Source organism: Podarcis erhardii (genome assembly GCF_964252035.2).
Source record: "Podarcis erhardii genome assembly, chromosome: 15".
Lineage (NCBI taxonomy): Eukaryota > Metazoa > Chordata > Lepidosauria > Squamata > Lacertidae > Podarcis > Podarcis erhardii.
The window spans coordinates 27,497,700-27,515,005 of NC_138505.1; the positions used below are offsets into that span (position 1 = coordinate 27,497,700).

Sequence of the window (17,306 nt, forward strand, 5' to 3'; positions counted from 1 at the left end):
TAGGAGTACGTCATAGGAGTGCGTCATCGGAGTACCAGACACTTAAAGCACTTTTAAAGCTCATGGCATCCTTAGCAAACTACAGTTCCCAGGATTATTTGGGGTGAATCCATGTGCTTTAAATGAATGCTGAATGCATGGTGTGGATGTGACCTTAGGAGGGAGGGCAGGACACACATTCACATCATATTTAAAGCACTATGACAACACTTTAAACAGTCATGGCTCCCCGCAGAGAATCCTGGGAGCTTTTAACTCCAGGTGCTCAGAAAAAAAATCTGTCAACATCTTTCTACGATTTCTACTTTTAGTTAAGTATTTTTATCTATTTGCCTAATTTAGGGGGTGGCAGCTACACACAGATACACACCGCGTCCCCCCACCCTCCGGCTTCGCCCATGCACCTTATATATATAGTGTGAATGTGGCGTCAATCAGACACAATCTCCCCTCTTTCCTCTTAGCCGGCCGCACATGTTTATTTCAAATTTAAACTTGACGGAGGGTGGGAAGCCCCAAGCCCGACTCTGATTGGAGAGCCGCGTCGCCTTTCCACCAATCACGACCGAGCGCGCGCCCGGGGGGGGTCCTCCTCCCCCTCCCCTCAGAGGCGGAGTCCAGCTGTTCGGACGGGCCAATGGTCACTCCGTGTCCGACGGACTGACCGCTTTGCCGACCGAAGTCCCTCCGTCTTCTCTCGTCCCAGCGCGGAGTCTCTCGGCGAGGATGGCGGCCGGCCTGGACTCTCTGGAGGAGTGCCTAGAGCGGCACCTGCCACCCGCCGAGCTGGCCGAAGCGAAGCGGATTCTTTACGGGGAGGCTGTCAGGTGCGCCGGGACTACAAATCCCAGCAGGCTCTGCGTCAGCTCGGGAGAGGAGGGGGAGAATGAGCCCCCCCTCCCGTCTCAGCCTTCTTCCACCTAGCGCCCTCCAACTGTTTTGGGTGCGGGACTGCTGGGAGTTGTAGTCCAAAACTTAAGGAGGGCACCTGGTTGAACCCTATTTTTTGAGGGGGGGGGGGCAGATAGCTTCTCCCCTTAGCAAGTGTGTGGCAGGCAGAAATGAAACAGGTTAAGCTTTCCCCCTGCAGTTGTTGGGAGGGGGAAAGACTGGATTCCTGCTTGTTGCACAGGTGGAGAAGGCATATTCACACACCCCAAATTATAAGGTCGACCCCCCCCCAACTTCCCTACTGCCTCTTGGGACTTGGCAGCAGTCAGTTGCATTGTTGGCCATTTCAGGATTTGACATCAGAGCAGGGAAAGGATGGGCGAGTGTGGCCAAACTTCCAAAAGCCTCTGATTCTTTTCAAGGCAACTGGCAAAGTTGGACTCCCTGCTCCCATCAACTACAAGATCCTGACTGTAAGCCAGCCCTGTTGGCTGGTGCTGATGGGAGTTGTAGCCGAAAACAGCTAGCAGGAACCAGGTTGGGGGGCAGGGGGCTGCTGATCTAGGATTTGGAGGAGGAGGGTGCTAATGGGTGAATGAGCTTCCCTCAGGATTATCTGTTTTGGTTTTTTAAAGGTGACATGACAGAGGCAACCCCGTTTTAAAAAATGATTAAATTGGAATGCTTTCCGCATGCTGAAAAGGGCTGAGAGGCTATCAAGCCTAACTCCCCATTGTAAGGCCCATACGTGAACCCACATGCAGCCCCCCTCAGCCAGAGGCTTCAACAGAGTCAGCTGCCTGCAGAGCAAAGGGCTTGCAGAAGTGGCCTTAGAAATTTATCCAGTAATATACGATATGAACAGCAATTCCAAATGTTGGTTCAGGAGTCCACAAGCCGATTACCAAGCCTCTGCCTCTAGGTTCTGTGATGATGTGTTGCATAAGGAATGTATGTGTATGTGATGTCCGGATCAAGAGAGAGGCCCATCAGAAGGATATCATGGCAGAGTAGAAATGCTGTACTGCATTTAAGTTCTCATGAGATGAAATATTTGAGGTTAGTTTGATGAGGATGGCTTGCTTGTCATACAGAGAATCTGCCCACGACAGTTTGCATCTAATGGAATTTGAGTAAACCAGCCTGTCCAGATTGTTGTTCCAAAACAGTTTTGTGTGACCCCACTAATTGGTGAACAGAGTGACTTGCTCAAGTGTGGGATGGGGAAGGTCTTAACCTTTAACCTTCCTTTTCCTCCACCGCTAAATATTTCTTGGCTGTCAAGGTGCATTGACCTGATATAAATAGCAGATATATAAACCTGCCATATTGCTGTTTCTTATTTTGTACAGGACCAGAAGAAGATTGTTGTATTTTTGTGTTCTTACTTTTCCAGGCAACTGGATTTGCCATCTGCTGCTTTGTCCGCTGCTACAGAAAGGGAGTTTGACCTACAGGGTTATGGATTTGGAGCTGAACCAGAGCAGTTGAGGCCCCCGCGTATTGTCAGGGTGGGGCTGATTCAGAATAAGATCCAACTTCCTACAGATGCACCGGTTGCTGAGCAGGTACAACTGAAGCTTGTAAATGAAGTTCCTGCATGTTTCCAATTGCTGGCTCTTGTCTTTCCAAAGGGAGAGCAGCCCCAGCTTCTTTGTACCATTATGCTTTGTCAGAGACTCAAATCTTTTGTGTTGGCCATATTGTGGGGTAGGAGAGCTGGGGGGGGGGTCACATATAGCAAGCAATGTGCCCTTTTAGTTTCAGATAGTACATGGGTAAACAAGTCTAAAAATCCCAGGACACAAATGTTAATGGCCCTCTAACAGCTGTGGTGGCTCATTTACCAGAAGTAATGTTTTTGCGTTAACTCTGGAAGTATATACAGTCAAACGTTGGTTCCTGAACACCTTCGTTGCCGAACAAATCGGCTCCCGAATTCTGCAAACCCGGAAGTAAGTGTTCCAGTTTGTGAATGTTTTTCAGAAGCTGAACGTGTGACACGGCTTCTGCTTGGGTGCAGGAAGTTCCTGCAGCCAATTCGAAGCCGTGCCTTGGTTTTTGAACAGTTTTGGCAGTCAAATGGATTCTTGGAATGGATTAAGTTCGATAACCAAGTCACCACTGTACTTGATTCTGACCAAACTAAGACTCCTAGAGGGCCATGAAAATTGGTGTCCCTGGTTTTTTTAGGCTCATCTACCCATGTACTAAGGAATGTGGGTGGCGCTGTGGGTTAAACCACAGTGCCTAGGGCTTGCCGATCAGAAGGTCAGTGATTTGAATCCCTGCGACGGGGTGAGCTCCCATTGCTTGGTCTCTGCTCCTGCAAACCTAGCAGTTTGAAAGCACAAAGTGTAAGTAGATAAATAGATACTGCTCCGGTGGGAAGGTAAATGGCGTTTCTGTGCGCTGCTCTGGTTAGCCAGAAGCGGCTAAGTCATGCTGGCCACATGACCTGGAAGCTGTACGCTGGGTCCCTCGGCCAATAAAGCGAGATGAGCATCACAACCCCAGAGTCGTCCGCAACTGGACCTAATGATCAGGGGTCCCTTTACCTTTTTTACCCATGTACTATCTGAAACCCAAGGGGTGCATTGTTTGCCAGATGTGAAATATATTGGCATTATTTTCAGCTCTCCTACCCCACTAATAAACCCGTTTAATTGGCAAAGTTTCTTCACTCATCATTGTTAAAGCTGCTGCTTCCTACAGGCAGGGTTTCTTGTCAACCCTTTTTCTCTCAGTATTTTGTACATGGTTGAGCTTGGGAAGCAAAATGAGAGTAAAGGTAGTTTATTTAAATGACCTTTACAGCTGACCTTCTCGCTAGGTAACTGCACTACACAAGCGCATAGAAGAAATTGTGGAGGTTGCAGCAATGTGCGGGGTCAATGTCATCTGTTTCCAAGAGGTCTGGAGTGAGTGGTGTTTTGTTCTGCCTATTTAAATCCTCTCTGCTGCTATAAAAGTCAATCTCAGTTGCGTGTGACTCTTGAATAAAGTCAGAGCACAAACCAGACTGAAACAGAAAGGTGTTGGTGAGCAAGCTGCATTCTCTGGGCACAACTCAGGACATATTTTCTTTCTGTAAAATATTTATGCACGATTCTCACTAAATATCCACTGTGGCTAACAACATCTCCATTAAAAACCATCAAAACATTAAAAATTCAGTTATGAAACCTAAAAAGTGAGATTAAACGATTTGTAAAAGTAGCAACAGAAGATAAAAGTACAGTGGTACCTCGGGTTACAGACACTTCAGGTTACAGATGCTTCAGGTTACAGATGCTTCAGGTTACAGACTCCGCTAACCCAGAAATAGTACCTCGGGTTAAGAACTTTGCTTCAGGATGAGAACAGAAATCGCGGCGCAGCAGCAGCGGGAGGCCTCATTAGCTAAAGTGGTGCTTCAGGTTAAGAACAGTTTCAGGTTAAGAACGGACCTCCAGAACAAATTAAGTTCTTAACCCGAGGTACCACTGTATTACAGTTAGGACCTCATATCAATAGCACAAAATAGTATGAGAAAGACAGGCCCACCTCAAAAGCAGATCTCTGTCACATGCGGAAATATCTTATGGGAGTGACAGGGCGAACTTCTCACATTTCTTATGATGCCATTTTGTAGCGATGCCTTTTGCTTTCTGTACACGAGAGAGGCTTCCTTGGACAGAATTTGCGGAATCAGCGGAGAGCGGCCCAACGGCAAGGTTTTGCCAAGAGGTAAAGAGCCAGATTCCTGTCCTGTCTTTTTACAAACCTCCTCTGCACTGCTGTGTCAAAACAGCCTGTGTGCATTTGGACTGTCCTTTCCACCCTGCATGCAAACTTCCAAGAGTGTGGTCATTTTTCTAGAGCTGGGCCTGGCAACCACATCTGCAACCCTGGGCAGTGAAGCTGCTTCAGTCGCATTTACCCTGCAATCCTGAGTACATGTTTATTCAGAAGTAGCTGTTATTCATTTATTAATTACATGTTGCACAATCATCTCAAAGCAATGTACAATAAAATGGCAAAAAAGTTACAAACATGAACAACAGAGATACTTAAAATGAAAACAATACAGAATGGACACTCAGGACACAGACATTGTGAAGCAGCCTAACCACCCCTGTGGTTTTGCTTTTGTGTGGCTCCTGGTCATTTCAAGGAGGCTTGCCTAGGAGAACATCTTAGTGGATTGGGCCCCGCTGATAAGTAGTGTGCCATTGGTAGGGATTGCAGGTAGATGTGTCTACAGAGGACTTTTGGGAAGTACAACTTCAGTTCTTTTGCTTTTCAGCAAATGCCTGACTTTCTCCTTTTTTTTGGCAAAGAGACGAGTGTTTGTTGTTTTCCCCCTCGTCTGAAATGATTTCCCAACCGTCTGTTTCTTGTTGATCCTGAAGGGTGGCTTGCTGTGTATCCCTTTCCATCCTGCTGCCTTCAGTTTAGCACAGGTCAAGCACGAAGTGATTGTAAATGCCAGATTAATTGCATCTTGGTGGATGTTGTTGTGGTTAACATTCAAGCATATGGGAAAGTAAAATGCCATAAGGGGAAGGAAGAGAAAACATAATTGGATCAAAGGAGACATGACTTATCAGTACTGAGACATAATGCAAAATACACTCTTCAGGGACCAAGGGTAATAGGAGACAAGCTGTTATATCTTTGTTCTAACTTCTCTGGGCAAGACAGTTCCCAGATTCCTTTTTAATGATCTTATGGGACACATTTCCCAGGAAAGGCGAAGGCTTGGATCTGGAAAAGGTCAAGAGGAGTTTGCGGTTCCCCCCAAAATGCTGGCACTGAAGGGTAGTCCGTCGAGGCCTCTAGAACAGCCTGGGGTGGGGTGGGGGTTGCTCTCGTCAAGACCAGGTTGTTTCCTCAAGGTAGTTGGAGCATGGATTTGGGAAGGAAGCAGCACTTATGAGTCAAAACCTCCACTGTTATGGACAGAAGTGGCATTGCAGGGAATTCAGTGGTTTCTGGCATTATTGAGGAATCATTTCATCCTTCTTTATGAATAATATTGTTATTAAGGTAAAGGTAAAGGGACCCCTGACCATTAGGTCCAGTCGTGACCGACTCTGGGGTTGCACGCTCATCTTGCTCTATAGGCCGAGGGAGCTGGCGTTTGTCCGCATACAGCTTCCGGGTCATGTGGCCAGCATGACTAAGCCGCTTCTGGCGAACCAGAGCAGCACATGGAAACGCCGTTTACCTTCCCACCGGAGCAGTACCTATTTATCTACTTGCACTTGGACGTGCTTTCGAACTGCTAGGTTGGCAGGAGCAGGGACCGAACAACAGGAGCTCACCCTCTCGCGGGGATTTGAACTGCCGACCTTCTGATCAGCAAGTCCTAGGCTCTGTGGTTTAACCCACAGCACCACCCGCGTCCCTTAATATTGTTACAGTGGTACCTCGCAAGACGAATGCCTCGTAAGACGAAAAACTGCAAGACGAAAGAGTTTTTCGTTTTTTGAGTTGCTTTGCAAGACAAATTTCCCTATGGGCTTGCTTCGCAAGACGCAAACGTCTTGCAAGTTTGTTTCCTTTGTCTTGCAAGTTTGTTTCCTTTTTCTTAAAACCGTGCATTCAGGGGGTACAGTTGCGACTTGACTTTGAGGAGCAACTCATAGCACGCGGTGTGGTAGCCTTTTTTGAGGTTTTTGAAGACTTTGGTGATTTTTGAAGCTTTTCCAAAGTCCGTGCTTCGCAAGACGAAAAAATCGCAAGACGAAAAAACTCGCAGAACGAATTAATTTCGTCTTGCGAGGTACCACTGTATTAGATTGGGCATAAATAGGATCTGGTACAGAGAGTGCTTCGCATTGCCACCCATGACAGTAGGAAGAAGTTTCTGAGAGTAAGAGCCATTTGACAGTGAAATAGACTACCTCAGAAGATGGTGGATGCTTCTTCATTGGAGGTGTTTAAGCAGAGGTTGGATGGCTACCTTTTAGGGATATTTCAGCTGTGATCATTGCAGGGGATTGGATCAGATGACCGTTCCAGCTCCATAATCCTTTGATTCTTTGACCTCACTATTCAGTCAGAGTCTTCTGTGGGCATTTTTTTCTTTTCTCTTGGTCTTGCAAGCCTCCTGCCAACTGGCAGATCTCTTGTGAAAACCTAATCAAAAGTCTTTTTATACTGTTCTGCTGTTTCATCCTGCTTTTCTGATATTTGGTGTTACTATATATTTTTTATTGTCCCAACTGTTCTGATTTGGTAAGCTGTTCCAAGATCGTCTGCTGAAACGCTGCTAGTACATTTAATAAAATGTGGCATCATTTCCATCACGGCTGCAGCTAGCCAGGAAGCACAACATGGTGGTGGTGTCTCCAATCCTGGAAAGAGATACTGCGCATGGGGAGACCTTGTGGAACACAGCGGTGGTGATTTCGAACACGGGTGCTGTGCTGGGCAAGTCTAGGAAGAATCACATCCCAAGGATTGGAGACTTCAATGAGGTGAGTGGCTTTTGCATATGGGGAAACAGAGCACTCTTGCTAATTCAGGAACAAATTCCTCCAGGAGCAGCTTTTGCGGGGGGGGGGGGGGGTTGCCATGCACACATCCAAATCAAGCGAGCATAAAAAAAATATGAGTGTCCTTGTACTTCTGCTTTCACTTTGAGGGTCCCTGGCTCCGTGTGTCTGGTTTTCAGGCTGAGGCTCCCAAATTGTTTGTTTCCTGGCACCAAGGAGCAACTTATAGGGAAAAAATCCTGTCTGAAACCCTGGCAAGCTGTTGCTGTCAGTCAGTGTAGACATTATTGAGCTAGATGGATCAAGGGTCTGACTTGGAAGAAGGGAGCTTCCTAGGTTCTCCTTGTATCTAATATTGCTTAAACCTGTTTGGTATTTGGGGATACTTCCTTTAGCTTGATCACCACAGATATGCCCAGCTTTCGTCATGTCTGCTGCTGCTGTGAGATTTCTATTAAGGCAGCTGGTGTTTTGGACTCCAGGGATCTCATTCAAGTGTAAGTCTGTGTGTTTTGCAGTCAACATACTACATGGAGGGGAACATGGGGCACCCGGTGTTCCAGACTCAGTTTGGGAAGATTGCCGTAAACATTTGCTATGGGCGACATCATCCCCTCAATTGGCTCATGTACAGTCTGAACGGAGCAGAGATCATCTTTAATCCTTCTGCCACTATTGGGAAACTCAGGTACCATTTGGAATCTTGCTTATCTGCTGCAGAAAGTGGTCTTAATTATGACCTGGTGTATGTGCAAGGCCATTACCTTTGATGAAACCCTCAGAAAATTTGGAAAGCTAAATTGCGGTCTTCTGAAGGAGTGCTCTGTTGTAGCCCTGCCTTATCTCTATGCAGGGGCCAAATTGAGAGGGTCCAAGCAAAGCACATGAAGCTCATGAGCTCTCCTAGCCGAAGGGTTGGCAACAAGGAAGACTACCTTGGAAGTCAGTACAGTGGTACCTCGGGTTACATCCGCTTCAGGTTACAGACTCCGCTAACCCAGAAATAGTACCTCAGGTTAAGAACTTTGCTTCAGGATGAGAACAGAAATTGTGCTCCGGTGGCACGGCAGCAGCAGGAGGCCCCATTAGCTAAAGTGGTGCTTCAGGTTAAGAACAGTTTCAGGTTAAGAACAGACCTCCGGAACGAATTAAGTACTTAATCCGAGGTACCACTGTAATTCGAAGTCTCAGGTAGCTGATGTGAGACAGTGTGAGAGGTAACAAGGGAGAAATAGGAGAGGACCATTCCTCCAAAGCCTTCAATGCCCAATAGCCTTGTCCTGACTGTCACTCCATTGGGCCCAGAAGGTTACAGTCAGGTAGCTGCTTCCGCCACCCCAGAGTGACTGTAAATATTTTACGCTAAGAGCTCAAAGGGTTTAGCCATTAACTGAGCTGAGACAACAGACAGGCTCTGAAAGGGCGGGGGAGCTTTGGCGGGAGGGTAGAGGTTCAGCAAAGCCTGCATAAAACGCCTCGCTAATGGGTGAGGAAAGAAAACAGCGGGAAATAAGAGGCAGCTTCCAAAAAAGAGAAGAAAACAAGAAAGAGCCAGGAAAGAAAACAAGGCATATGGGTATTGGGTGTGTCTGGGCATTGAATCCTCTGTGGGATTGAAGCTGAACAGACAATGTGTGCACCACTCTCAGGACCTAGACTACTCCATTAGGAACGCTGGCATTTGTGATCTAACCTGGCTTGAGAGCTTTGTTCCTCTTTGCAGCCAGAGCTGGACTGGCTATGGGCACTGCTGCCAGCAAAAAAGAAGGTGGGATGCCGGCCAGGTTCCAAGGTCCTCTTACAGCCAGAGTTGCCATTGGCCAATGCAGGAGCCTGGGTCCCCTTGCCTGCCAAATGGAGGAGAAGGCTGTCTTGTCGGGGACACTGACTTGGTCAAGCAAGCCTGGCAGCTCTGCCCTTCTCTATGGCCAGGCCTGGTGGTCTCTGTGGGGCAGATGCTTCTCTCCTCAGGGCCACATAAAGAGTTGAATAAAACATGCAATCTGGCTGCTCCTACATTAAAACAAAAGGTTCAGGGAGCTAGAGCTCTGTGAAGGCCCAGTTGCACAGGCCTCCCGCAGGACAGGAACTGGGGAGGAGGAGTTGCATAGTCCTGCCTCTGAAACAAGACTCACCCCTCCCTGGATAACTTTCATTAGGAAGAAGGACTTTCTAAGTGATGGAGTGCAGCTGCAAGTTGGAGGCGTTTTGTTACAGGAGCTGTTCACTGTTCACTTGGACTGTGTCATGCCCAAAAGAGCATCACGAGGGAAAAGGGCTAGCAAACATCTCCTCCTTTGTAAGGGGTTATTAGACTGTCATCCAATGGCGTCTGCTTAGCTTGGAGGCAAAGTTCAGGATATTCCTCATAATGTGTGACTTTCTGCCCGAGCTAATGGAGAGGCTGAGAACGGGGTGTCCTGTTTGTTTAGCTGTTCTGTGTCTGTCGGAGGGTCACGACAATTGGGTGGATGTGAAACATTTAATTTTTACCAGGCAAAGAAAATAAGTGGGTGGCTTACGAAACTCACCACTGAAGGGTTGGCCAAAACATGCTGAACGATTTCTGGGACTCTTGTTTGTGATTGCTGCATGGGGGCCATTGTGACCATGCTTTTATTTCCAAAACTTATTTCTTTGCCCCACAGTTTTGTTTGTTTAAATATTTCTGTAACCCCATTCATATGTGATAAAAAGGTGTGGGGTGGGGTGGGGTGGGGTGGTGGAATAAAATGATTATTCGGAAGAAAATGGCAGATAAGAAACCAGTGGCTAACAGGTGGGTTTTCAGCAAAGACCAGAATTCATGTGGTCCTAGGGCAGCACTTGCCTCACGACAGAGCAGAGGTAGTTCCACCAAGAGAGCACTACAAATACATCTCTTTTATTTGTATTTTGTGTAGGTTTGTTGTGGCCCTCTTATAATCAAAGTGAAGCAAGTTTGAAGCCTGATTTTAAGGTAGCCTGGGCTGCTTCTCAGTTAATTTGAGGAGAGCTTTGGAGAGCTTGCCCAACAGCCACCCCTAGTTGATAGTTATTTCAAAATCCACCTTGGGAGAGGATGGACTTTGCTTGGATTGTGCCCCACGTTATTTTAAAGGGCATGCTTAGGGCCATTAGAGAGGCAGGCGGCAGGTGAGTGTGTGACCTTTTGGAGGCATTTCCTGCTTTCTCAGGGTGGTTTTAGTGAGGCGGCATTATTGACTCTTTCCTTGGTTGCTTTATTGCTTTGTGAGAGTATAAACTAACTGGCAGGAAGAGATTTCTTAGATCCCCTGCAGCAGACAATTTCTGCAAATGATACAAGCAAGCACTTGCTGCCCTCTCTTCCCTTCCCCACAACATGTCTGCATTTCCTGTTTCTCTTCCCTCTGCCCCCTGGTATCATTCGAATCAGGGCCTGTCCCCAGAAGCTGCTTATTGCCAAATTGGTCATTTTAGTGATTGCGCTACACCTTTAGTACTCCCTGCTGGAGATCTCCATTACCACCCTCCCCCCGCAGCCTGCTAGGAGTCCTTTATATCTTCATCTTTCTTTCTTGCTATGCATCCACTATAGAAGAGGACAGCGCAATCTGTTATCGTATTTGTCAGGTGGAGAGATGTAAGGTATCATAAACAACATTAGCTTGAATCTCCAGACGCTTGAATTGTTTTTCCAAATTGCCTCATGTTGGGCTGGAAATGTCCTTCTGCAGTCAGTCTTATTCCTGTGAAAAATAAAGCTGCTCCATTCTCCAAAAATGTAGCTTTTTGAAAAGTAGGAATGAAAAGCAATGTAATAAAATATGCAACAATACAAATTAAAACCTACAATCATGGAATTGTAGAGTTGGAGGCGACCCAAATGGTCATCTAGTCCAGCTTCCTGCAATGCAGCATTGGTTAAAACAGATAAACGGATGGAGTGAAGGGAAAGTCTTGACAAAATAAGAAACTTCTTTAGAATCCATTTATAGACACTAAAGGATTTGTGGTGTGGAAAGCACAGCAATCTAAGTGAATCCCAAAGAGGTTCCCCGTCTCCCCCCCCCATAGGTATATTAAATAATTCACCCTTCTACGATAGTGCAAAATGGAAGACAATTTAGGGACTTGGAAGGGGAAGGGCTGTGCAGGAGTGGGGGAGCTGTGGAGGTGAGAGCTGAAGTTGCCAAAGCTGGGAAGCAGCCCCATAGCCCTTCCTTTGAGCTGCCTGTCACAAGATGACATCGTGAAGAAGGTGGCCTGTTAAAAAGTGGTATTTCAGGAGATGTAAGAAAGGCTCTGATTCTGCGTTCATGCCTCTTCCTTTATTATTTCCAGTGAATCCATGTGGCCCATTGAAGCGAGGAATGCAGCCATTGCGAACCACTGTTTCACCTGTGCCGTCAACCGGGTGGGAACGGTGAGGCCTTTCAGCTCTCTGTGCTTTGAGATGCCACCAGTTAGGCTCCTGCTCGCTAAAAACAGAGCCCTGTGTGGAACTGTAGGGTGTAGCATCAAAATCCCCTTGTCAGCCATCTGCCCTGCCCCTCTAAGTGGCTTTTTAATGCTACTCTTCCCCGTTCTGAATCTTCTCAGCTGCCCTGCTGGCTTTTCTTCCCCACAGCAAAGAAAGTGAGTGGGTTTGTGAAGGTGTTGCTGCTTTGGGATAGCCCAGTGTTGTCAGAAGGTTTTGAGTAGCCAGGAGATGTTGTCTGGAACTGTTCTCCCTCCCTACGTCTCTGGTGGGCCTTTGGCCACCTTGCTCTGGGAGCCAGCTCCTTGAAGGTGGTGAGGACATACACACTTGCTTCCTGCTGTCGCGGATCGGGAGAAGGCATCAGTAGAAGGTGAGGCTGCCAAAAGCCCTTCCTTCCCTGTTCCGTAAGGAGCAAAATAACCCCCATTCACAGATGGGATTTGCCTTTCATCCATCAAGGAAATCAATAGACTGAATGTGGAGACAGGCCGCTCTAGAGGATGCAAGCAATACTTTGCTTGAAAGCCAGACACAGCTGATTAGATTTAGAATGATAACAATGGCTTCTGTGTCTTGCATTGTTCATTTCGAGTTTTTCAGGGTGGGTGGGGAAGTGGAAGAGGCTTCCTGGTGCGAAGCAACAGTGCCATCTTCCTTTCATTTTGCACTCTTCTGCTGCCGTGAGGGTGGCTTGATGAATAATTCCTTCTGGGTGATGACTCTTCTGCTTCTTGCAGGAAGTTTATCCAAATCCTTTTACATCAGGAGATGGTGGAGAGGGTAGGTGCCTTTGTTTTCTTTTGTATGGAGAGTGATGCTTGTGGGGAGTCTCTTTAGTGTGGGGTGGTGATAGCATGCCAACAAGGATAGAGGTTCCTCCTTCCAATCTGGTTGTTCTTTTCTGTGGTGGGAAGAGGTTTGTTCAGCACCCTGGGAAGCTCTGAAATGGTTTGTGGTACTGGCCCAAAGGGCCGAAAAATTAACTCCTTTAATGTTGAATTCTGCATTTATATCTAATAATGCGTTTGTTCTGAGGTCACTGAAGACAAGAATCAGAATAGACAAATAACAGATTCATTAGACAGTTGTCTTGAACATTGTGAAACTGTTTGTGAGCAAAAGGGTACATTTTAGGTACCTAGCCCCTTTCCCCTTCAGCTCAACAGGACAGCAAGCAGCTTTTGAAAGCTAAGGCCATTTGAGATGGCACAGAATGGGGAGGGAGCGGAGGGCAAGCCTCTTGGAGTCCCTGCAGCACCTCAAAGCCACCCATAGTTTCCATCCAGCCACACTGGAAGCAATTGGGAAGCCAAAGGATGGGAGAGGCCAGTGCAGCCTCTCCTTCCTGCTGGCCAACCTTTACTGCTCCTGGGAAATGTTTCCTTATCTGGCCTCCTCCTGCCACCCTCTGGCTTTAACAAAAGGGATTTATATTGTAATAAATTTGTTGGCCACCTTTTTGTTGCTTTTCTTTGCAAAGGAGGACCATAGGAAATCAGGGTGCAAATGTCAGATTGGTCTAGGGACCATGGGCGTAGCCAGGATTTTTAAAAGGGGGGGGGGCAGGCATTTTGTTAGGGGGGAACAGAACCTCAGTTTGCTATGTATTTTTTGTTTTTATTGATTTAGGAGGGCAACTGCCTTTCTCTGCCCCCCCCACACCCATGCTAGAGACACAAGAAGTGGTCTGCTATGGAATAAAGATCTTGGTCTATCTAGTTCAGTAATGTCTTCACTGCAGGGAGCTCCCTAGCACACCCCAACACAGCAGAATCACTTTCCCTTCACATCAGCCCAAGCCAGGGGTGGTAGTGGTCCTGCCTAGTGCTGGGTTTGGTTGCTATGCATTTAAGCCCAGCACCAAGCGAGACCAGTCTCCCTTTTCGTTGGCTGATGTGAAGGGAGAGTGATCCTGCTTAGCCCTGGGTTCTTGCTTTGCATGGTGCTTCAAAGGCTCCTAACAACCAGCTGGTCGGAAGCTGCACAAAGCAGGCTTTGGGCAAGTTTTGTCTTTTCTGTCAAGGTCCGCCCTTACCTGTATGTTGCAGGTGTAGGGCAGGTGGGTATGGTAGGCCCCAAACAGTCAAGCTAGAGTAGGGCGAGGGGAACCTCTGGCCCACAAGCCTAACTGTTCCATCACCCTGGTTCCCATTTTGCTATATTCATTTTGTTTCTCTTGCTTCTTTGCTATTTATGAAGCCCATCGTGACTTTGGTCACTTTTATGGTTCAAGTTATGTGGCTGCTCCGGATGGGAGTCGGACCCCTGGCCTCTCCCGCACCCAGGATGGGCTTTTGGTGACGGAGATGGATCTAAATCTTTGCAGGCAAGTTGGGGACAAATGGAATTTTAAGGTAAGTCTTTTTTCACTAAACACACCCTCTTGTTTCTATCTGATTTCCAGTAAGGCTGAACTCTGCTGGTGTTCAGTTGAAATGCTAATTGGCTTTTACCTCTAAGTATATTCTGGAGGTTCTGGAATGGTTCTGGAATGGTTTAAGATTTTTCTGGATCTGGGGCTGTGCAGTCAACAGCTCCTGAATTATACCAGGCTGCTGCATCTGACCCAAGGGTACCAGAAAGTTACCTTTAAAGTCTACACACTCCTTTGACATTAATGAAATGACCTCCTTTGGGGAGGGGTGTTGCGGGAGAGGGATATTGCAATATGTACGGTATATTTTACAGCATCTTTTATATGCACGTTTTAAACTCTCCCATTGAAAGTGGTAGGTGAAATTGCATAATGGACACCTACCTGCAATGTCTCCTGCATTTCACCAGCTTTCCTTGTTGGCGCAGTGAATGCCACACCCTGGGGAGCCAGTAACCACAAAAACGGCAGGTCTCTCTTGAAACAATGATGGTCTTTATGCTCACATTAGCAAGGAAGTCTAGATTTCTTTGACAGGAATGTGACAGTCTTGAAGCTGCTTAAGTGAAGATCTTGTTCCCTCTCTCCATCTGCAATTCTGTACCCACTCACCTCAAAGTATGCCCCGTCCATCTCAGTGGGGCTTGCCTCTGAGTAAATATTTTAAGATTCACTAGTTGCAAGCTTGAAGATCCAAATAGTTTTCTGTAGCAGCTACCCTAATTGCTTAGGATTATTATTATTATTCCTCCCATCAAATGACAAACAGATATGACTTTTAGAAGACATCTGAAGGCAGCCCCGTATAGAGAAGTTTTAAAAGTTTGATGTTTTATTGTATTTTTATATTTTGCTAGAAGCCACCCAGAGTGGCTGGGCAACCCAGTCAGATGGCCAGCATATAAATAATAAAATTATTATTAATATGAGTCAGAATTTCATCCTAGCAGGCAAAGATAGCTTTTCTTTTCAGCCATGAATGCAGGCTAGATAATATTACTAACATTTTTTGCTTTATTTGCAAAACTGTAGAAATTTATTCATTTATTTAAAAATGTGGCTTATTTTTGACTTGCCATTCAGAAGGTCTTTTGCAGTAACAGATGGCCAGTGGCAGAGAATACTGTACTGAAGTCCCTTTACTTTCTTTCCAGATGACCGGGCGATACAAGATGTATGCTGAGGAACTGGCTGCAGTTGTCCAGCCTGACTTTGTTCCCAACGTTGTCAAAGAGTAGCTTGCCTCTGCTGCTGCTCAGGAAGGTTGGGAGAGAAACATATTGTCCTTCTCATGTGACATGGCAGTCGGGTCTCCCCCGCCCCCCACGCCACCGCCAGATATAGTGCCTCAAAACACATGGTCTGCCTTTGTAGGAGTACTTTGGTTGGGATTCAAATAATTCCTTTGGGCCTTCCCAGTGGGACTTTGGGCTTTCTTTGAACCAGATTCATTCCTTCTCTGCCTCTCTTATAGCAGAAGTTGCTTGAGGAATGCACAACTGTTTGGCTCTGAACCACTTAAATATATATATAGCTTCAACTTTTTTTTTAAAAAAAGCTTCAACTACACACTGTGCACTTGGCCCAGGCATGAGGAAATGCTTTGATTCAGGAGTGTTTTAAGCCAGGTCTTTATGAGGGGGTGTGTTTCATACAGGTGGACAGATATGCAACAAAATTATACACCTTTCCTGTAAACGAATCAGAGGAGTGAATCATAATGAAACCATGTTTTGTATTCCATGGCTGTAAAAAGGCCCGAGAGCCAAGACCACAGGAAGAGCCCTGAAGCTGGAGCGGGCCAGAGGACCACCTAGTCTAGCCTTCTGTTCTCACAGCAGCCAAGTGAGAGAGTCATCTTCAGCTGCCCTGTTGCGTCAGTTGCAACAACAACAAAATCACCCCTTGTTTTACCCTGCTAGAAACTAAGTTTACTCTTAAAAGAGAATTTTAGATTGTGAGGTCTTCTGGGCAGAGATCTGTGCTTTTCTGTTTTAAAGCGCTTGGCCCGTTGATGGAGCTGCTGTAATAATAATAAAAAAACAGTAGATTGGAAAACCTTGAAAATGTGGTTCTTTGCTTTTCCTCACCTCCAGATGAGGCAGGTGCTTGAGGCTGAAGTGTGTGCTTTCAGTTCTCAGAGCTGAAACTGTAATTACCGTACTTATTCAGCATTTCCTTTTCAAAAACTATCAGCTTGCAATGGTCAGCAAAGAAAGTTGGCACACACTGTGCACTTGCATTAACCACTTAAAACCTTTATTGAGAGTGTCTCAATTACAAGCAAAATATATTTTGCATATAAAATTTCTCTGCAAGTAAAAGATCCCTTTTGTTGTTATGGCCAAGAATTATGCAGGCTGTTCTTCTGGATCAACTGGGTGAACCAGAAGAGGATGAGATTTGGGCCCATTTACTTGACTGGACCTGTTTCTACCCATCTGTAGCTTCCTTGGTTCTCATGGCTTTGGGCACCAAGAGAAAGGCTCCCTCTCTCACACACAGGGCCATGTGCCCTCTGCCAGCAAGGCTGCCTTGCATCACCTTTCTCTGCTTGGGATGTTCAGCTGCTCAGCCACAGTCAACCACCATTCACATCTTCAGAGGAAAAGCTAAAACAGGTCTCTTAATGAAAGGGGAGTTACCTGGGCTCTTCTGCTGTGGGAATCTGCAGAGAATCCATTGCTTGCTCTTTGCTTAGCTCTTTCTCTTGCTCTGCACATGGCCAGGCACTCAATGGACTAAAGATACTGCACTGCAAGGGACTGTTTGCATCCCAGATAAATACACAAGGCAAGCAGCTGCTTGCATGACACCAGCTAGCAACCACCACATTCTTTGAATAGAATAGAATAGAATCATAGAATCATAAGTTGGAAGAGACCACAAGGGCCATCGAGTCCAACCCCCTGCCAAGCAGGAAACACCATCAGAGCACTCCTGACATATGGTTGTCAAGCCTCTGCTTAAAGACCTCCAAAGAAGGAGACTCCACCACACTCCTTGGCAGCAAATTCCACTGTCAAACAGCTCTTACTTTGATTGCTTCCCCCTCCATTACAGTAGTAACCTGTAAGATTTTGTGAGAGCTTAATCTGGGGCAAGGACACAG

At 46.5% G+C, this 17,306-nt stretch overlaps 1 protein-coding gene across 1 annotated transcript; it reads left to right on the plus strand.

Moving 5' to 3' along the window:
• Positions 1-620: 620 nt before the first annotated feature.
• UPB1 (beta-ureidopropionase 1) lies at positions 621-16,252 on the plus strand. The gene is made up of 10 exons (XM_081842661.1): positions 621-827; positions 2,288-2,459; positions 3,725-3,812; positions 4,526-4,620; positions 7,197-7,358; positions 7,895-8,064; positions 11,682-11,763; positions 12,558-12,600; positions 14,020-14,174; positions 15,349-16,252. Exons 1-10 carry the CDS (start codon positions 727-729, stop codon positions 15,430-15,432), a joined length of 1,152 nt encoding a protein of 383 aa, XP_081698787.1. The 5' UTR covers positions 621-726; the 3' UTR covers positions 15,433-16,252.
• Positions 16,253-17,306: the final 1,054 nt, after the last annotated feature.